Source organism: Branchiostoma floridae, chromosome 9, assembly GCF_000003815.2.
Source record: "Branchiostoma floridae strain S238N-H82 chromosome 9, Bfl_VNyyK, whole genome shotgun sequence".
Taxonomy (NCBI): domain Eukaryota; kingdom Metazoa; phylum Chordata; class Leptocardii; order Amphioxiformes; family Branchiostomatidae; genus Branchiostoma; species Branchiostoma floridae.
The window spans coordinates 3,084,362-3,090,219 of record NC_049987.1 but is presented as its reverse complement, the minus strand read 5'-3'; the positions used below and the strand labels follow the sequence as shown (position 1 = coordinate 3,090,219).

At 50.2% G+C, this 5,858-nt stretch overlaps 1 protein-coding gene and 1 pseudogene across 1 annotated transcript; one reads left to right on the top strand and one right to left on the bottom strand.

The window, feature by feature from the left end:
* The first annotated feature begins 11 nt into the window (after positions 1 to 11).
* LOC118423225 lies at positions 12 to 4,820 on the top strand. The gene is made up of 6 exons (XM_035831291.1): positions 12 to 159; positions 360 to 778; positions 915 to 1,474; positions 1,602 to 1,771; positions 1,895 to 2,061; positions 2,184 to 4,820. Exons 3-6 carry the CDS (start codon positions 1,089 to 1,091, stop codon positions 4,563 to 4,565), a joined length of 3,105 nt encoding a protein of 1,034 aa, XP_035687184.1. The 5' UTR covers positions 12 to 159; positions 360 to 778; positions 915 to 1,088; the 3' UTR covers positions 4,566 to 4,820.
* A 188-nt stretch (positions 4,821 to 5,008) lies between these two features.
* Positions 5,009 to 5,136, bottom strand: LOC118423691 (annotated as a pseudogene).
* Positions 5,137 to 5,858: the final 722 nt, after the last annotated feature.

Below are 5,858 nucleotides of genomic sequence, written 5' to 3'. Positions count from 1 at the left end.
TGACTAACACTGTGTTGTCTTTGAATGGCACAACATGGCAACCACATGAAAACTGGGGTCAAAGCCATTGCAGCACAACCTCCACATGGTATGGTTCTGCACGCTGCATCTAAGGCTGCGATTTCAATGCAAGTGTCCAGTGACGTGACATCAGGACATGTGAGTTTTATATGCATTTAACATCATTTTTATTAAGTCTGTACTTCTCTTAACACTATGACTAATACTAGTACAGGATTTGTCCTTGAAGAGAGGTAGATGGGGTAGTTGATATTACATGATTCATTGGAGAATTTTTTCTAACATTACCATTACAGTTGGTTGGAAAATAATTTCTTCAATTACTTGTATGTAAAAAGGGGCAAGTAGTGAGAAGGCTGGGACAAGCAGTGAGAGTGCTGGACAGATTGGGGAGAAGGCTGGGCCAAGCAGTGGGGAGAAGGCTGGGCCAAGCAGTGGAGAGAAGGCTGGGCCAAGCAGTGGGGAGAAGGCTGGGCCAAGCAGTGGAGAGAAGGCTGGGCCAAGCAGTGGGGAGAAGGCTGGGCCAAGCAGTGGAGAGAAGGCTGGGCCAAGCAGTGGAGAGAAGGCTGGGCCAAGCAGTGGGGAGAAGGCTGGGCCAAGCAGTGGAGAGAAGGCTGGGCCAAGCAGTGGGGAGAAGGCTGGGCCAAGCAGTGGAGAGAAGGCTGGGCCAAGCAGTGGGGAGAAGGCTGGGCCAAGCAGTGGGGAGAAGGCTGGGCCAAGCAGTGGAAAGACCAGGCAGAACAGTCAGCAGCCAGAGGTTTGTGTGACTTTCTGATGAATTGACAAATTGAAAAAGGGATATTTTTAGTACCGGTTTATGAATACATCTTTTATGTATGTTGGGAGTGGTAATGAACAGTAATTTGATAGTGCCTTCTTGTTGTGCTTTTCAGATTGAAACTACTGAAGGATGGCATCTCTGCTGGGAAAATCAGAAGGGTGGCTTTCCAAAAGCAGACATTGCATGGCTGAAGAACGATGAACAGCGTGGGCTCTTCCAGACCCAATCTTACAAGCCAAGAGGGACAAACATCACAAGGAAGAGAAAGATACTGAAGGATGACCGGATGTGGTTCTACCCTCCTGAGCCCCCCGGTGTTGTGCATGGTGGCTCTCCCAAAGTAGATACTTTCTTCCGGAGTAGGGTCTTCTTCTGGCGCCCAGTTGGAGTCTGGAAGTACAGCCTGCGCTGTCCTAGCAAGGACTGTCCAGGTGCCAAGGATGGAAAGGGCATCCTATACCGCTGCGGGTATTCAAACGCAGTCCGACAGATCTGTGACATCTCTGGATGGTACTCCATGGTCACCGAGGTGCTCGCTTGCAACGCTTGCAGGAACGCCGCCAAGACGTCATCTGGCCATAGCATCAAGAAGTACCTGGCCTGGGATATCAACATCATCTCCCAACTCAGTCCAGCCCACCAGGCGTTCTTCCCAGCGGTGTTGACTCCCAAGTAAGTACATCATCTTGTGTTGTAGTTGAGTTTAGATAGGTGAGAGATAGAAAGCTTACACAACAAATAGTATTGTCTCCATTGACAAAAGTACTCATATCTCTTGTATTGTATTTCATCATCTTAGGCGAGGAGTGGACAAGAATGTGGTGAGGCTTCTGCGTGACAGAACCGAGGGAAACACCATGTCCAAAGTGTGGAGGCAGCTTCGCGAGTCCCACTGCGAGGACTATCTCAACAGGAAGGACCTCTACACAACCATACTGGAGCATATCGACCAACCAGGGGGTATTGTTGGTAAGTAGCTCGATGAACACACATACAATAATATTGTAGGCAAAATCCCCTGTTCCAAAATAAAGGGACTTTCAGCACTGAACACTATTGTTGTTGGTTGACACAATGTCTTTATCTTTGCAGGATCTCTCGGACATCAATTCCAGGCTCCACCACCAAGAAGGGAGCTCCCCTGTCCCGACTTGCTGCGGAAGGCATACCTGGTGTCGGAGGCAGCCAACGTCGAGGACTACCGAACACAGATTATGTCTGTTTTCGGGAAGGTGCTGAAGATGGATTCCACTAAAAAGGTATCTAAAATTGTACTCCACAATATCTGCACATCGTACACGTTTTTAGACAGACAGTATGTGTATTGCCTACTGACCTGTTTTAGCCGCTTATACATATTGTGTGGTCCTGTGTTTTACAGATCTGTAAGAAGCTGTCCGGGGAAGGGAAAGGCACAGCGGAATGGTGCACAAACGTGGCCAACGAAAGGGGGCAGATTCTCATGAGCGTCCTAACCTGCGAGGAGTCCATCGAGAAGCTTGGCCCCATGTCCACTGGCCTAATGACAAGGTACAAGAAGGCAGGAGAGGCGCCCCCGGACTTGATGTACGTCGACCGTGGCTGCTGCCCGGCGCATGGCGACTCGACAGTGGAGAAGCTGTTTGGGGAATGGGTGGAAGGAGGGATGCTGACTCGCCTGGACGCATTCCACTGGATGCACCGCTTCGACCAGGCTGTCCGCACTGACCACCATGCCAAGTATGGGCTTTTCAAGTCTGCCCTGAGTGCTGCTGTCTTCGCGTATAATAAGGAAGATATGGACAGACTGATCAATGCCATCAGGGCAGGTTCCCCAAACAAGCTCGCCGGGCTTACAAACGAGCAAGTCATGGAGACGTACGTCACCAAAGAACAGCTGAAGCACTACGTGCGGAGGGTGACGGTGGGTGCTCACGAAACCTTTTCCAGGGTCGATTTCATTATCAACACTCTGAAGGGCGCGGCTGGTCTGGACGACAACCAGATCCCGCTCTTCAGAGACGATGATGAAATCGACAAAGTGTGGGCTTCGCAGCAGAAGCACCTGGAGTGCATCCAGGATCCCCCGGACAGGGCCATGTATACCATCACGAAGTATGCCACCAAGAATGGCCACCAGCTCCCTTACTACACAACGGTAAGGGGGAGCAACAGCCTGGAGGGGTTCCACAAATTCCTCCCGGCCATGATTCCGGGGCCCCATTGTGCAGCCATCCCGTTTCAAGTCTACCTGCTGAGTGGCATCGCCAGGTGGAACACCAACAGGGAGGCCAACTCTGTGCTGGGGAAGAAGGGTCGGAAGAACACGATCTACACCAACCCTGTCCTCCACCGGTTAAACCAGAGATGTAAAAAGTTCTTTGGTGAAGAGGAAGAGGTCAACTTCCGCCCCCCTGTCCCAGTCGGAGTGGAGAAGATTGGTCTGGAGTACTTGTTCTCCCAGTCTTCCCCCGACTTCTCCACAGAACAGCATTATGCTGAGTCGCGGGAAGTGCTCCAGACCAAGGAAGATGAGGAGGAAGTCAGAGAGGAAGAAGGCATGTCGCTAGGTGAGGATGAGGATGATGGCTACAAAAGTGACGGAGAAGCGGAGGTGGCAGACCTGGCTGCCTTACGTGGTGCTGGCCGCATCATCCTCACCACCAACAGCACGGCGCCAGAGTTAGACCCCGTAATCGAGGATGTGTGCGGGTCGAAGCACGTCGATGGCTATGATGCCGTGGAGGACCTGGCCAGGGTTCTGGTGGACATAGCTGAGGAGGAGGGGAAGCTGTCCCTCACGGACGAAGTACGACAACGTGTAGTGAAGGCTTGGAACAAGCTGGAGCTACACGACAGGAACGTCCATCAGTTTCACTCGATGTACCGTGCCAGATGGGGGAGCCCTTTGTTCGGACGGACAAAGGGCGATCCCGCGACAGCTTCCTTGGTGCAGCGGTTGAAGTTCGCAAAACACCACGCTCCCGCTCACCTCATCGAATACAAGAACAGCCGGCTCATGTACTGTGTCGTGAAGCAGCTGTGGCTCTCTCCATCAACGCCCTCCACAACACCTGCCACTCCACAGAAGACACGTGTTGTGCAGCTCTACCAGCGCCTTCAGCACAGGGTCGTTGTGGACGACCCTGTGCTGAGCAAGCTTGGGATCCCCCTACTCAAGATCAATGCCAAGAGTGTAAGGGAGTTCATCCGCAGACAGGAGGCCCTGGCACGCCAGAATGTGACGGACCAGGGACTGGCCATGATGCGTCGCCAGCAGAGTGTGTCATCTGCAGACCCACCACCAGCCCCTGAGCTACCAACAGTGCTGCCCGTCACAAACAGGCCGGAGACAAAGTACATAGCCATCCCCAGTCTGGCTGGCACCAGGGTGTTGAAGTCGAGGCTTGAGCACTTTGTTCCCATACCATCAACATCAAGCTCGTCAGCAACCCAAGTACTAGTACAACAACCTTCCACAAGTTGCTTTCTCACTCCCCAACCCACCACGTCAGGCTCTGCTCTGTCTTTATCAGAGACAGAGCAGATGGCACGGTCAACTTTCTATAAGAGAAAGAACGAGTGTAAAACGGCCATCATGAAGCGCCCCAAAGTGCAGCAGAACAATTGCTCTCTCTGTGGTTTGTCAACGCAAGGCCATCGAAAATACAGGGCAAAGAACTACTGTGAAGCAACAAGGAGATCCACATCTAAGGCCCTTGCCCACCTTGTCTTCAGAGACTTTGAACACTTCAAAGCAGAAGTGGACAAACTGCAGACGTAGATGTTGACATTCCTCTGGACTGTACATATGTAAATATTGTATGATGGCTGTTCAGTCAACCCCACTGTACTTATTGTATATACCCTGTTAATATTGTATATATACTGTAAATATTGTATATACACTGTTAATACTGTATATACACTGTAAATATTTTGGAGGGCAAAGTCCGCCTGCCACCTCCTCGTGGTGCCCTCTGGGTAATGCTAACGGCAGCGGCAAAGTTTCTTGAATAAAATTCTTAATATTATATTATATTGTATGTTTCTTTTATATTATATCATATTATCATCGTCTAAAAACGTGAAATAAAAGCGAAATAGATGTTCAAACAGTAATGCCCAGTTAAAAGTTACAGACAGCACCTCATTGCTTAGATTTCGAATCATATTTAAATCGCTAGAATACATAGTAAAGAATGGGCAAAAAGCTGGAATCGCTAGGGTGCATTGCACTACCGTACGTTCCACCCCCAATCGCAAAGGTCAAGCTGGCCGGGTGTGCAATGGCCAACCCTCGCTCTGGACGGACGTCCTTCATGATCAACGTGCCATCTCTGCCAGGTAAGTATGCTGTCTAGCGGCTTGTCTGTGTTGCACGTGACGTAGAAGCCGCGATTCTGGCTGTGGTGCATTGAACAAGGACACAACTTTCCAATTTCCTTACGATATTTCTTTCCATAAACGCCAGTAGGCTTGCCCTCTGACGCCACAATCGACAAGACTTTATATTTGCCGTTAAAAACGTTACCGTAGACAGGTGACGATTGACCCGCCTCTTAGTAAAATGGTTCATGCTTGTGCATTACAGGTTCACGGGTATAGGCGGTGAAGCGTCATGGTAAATATCCCCCCCCCCCCCCCTTCCCTTAAGCTCACACTCAAAAAAAAATGGGGTTCGAAATAAAAACCCCACCCCTTCATGTTCCCGACTCGACTGAAGTTAAATGTCATGGTTTAATTTACCTTCCCCGCGACGGTAGAGTTGATTTGATTTAAACAGGTTGGGGTAGGGAAAGGAAAAAACCAAAAACTTGACTTGCTGAATTGCATTGCCCTACCTTACATCCCACCCCTACATTTACGCTCAAAAAGGAAAAGAATACCAATTTTTCCCTTCCCCATTAGATTCGGTTCCCCAAAGCGAGTGCGTTATCCCCTCCCCACTGCAAAGGATAGGTTTTGCTACCCTACCCTTTCCTATCCAAAACAAGAGCGCCCGAACCCAAAATCGGAACTTTACCTTTACAAATACAAGTCCGGGCGTGCGTACTGATCCCCGTGAAGCCAACGC

Coding starts and splice junctions, on each gene's coding strand:
- LOC118423225 (XM_035831291.1), top strand. CDS start 1,089: ATGTGGTTCTACCCTCCTGAGCCCCCCGGTGTTGTGCATGGTGGCTCT. Junction 1,475..1,601: donor CCAGCGGTGTTGACTCCCAA/GTAAGTACATCA, acceptor TCATCATCTTAG/GCGAGGAGTGGACAAGAATG. Junction 1,772..1,894: donor CCAACCAGGGGGTATTGTTG/GTAAGTAGCTCG, acceptor TTATCTTTGCAG/GATCTCTCGGACATCAATTC.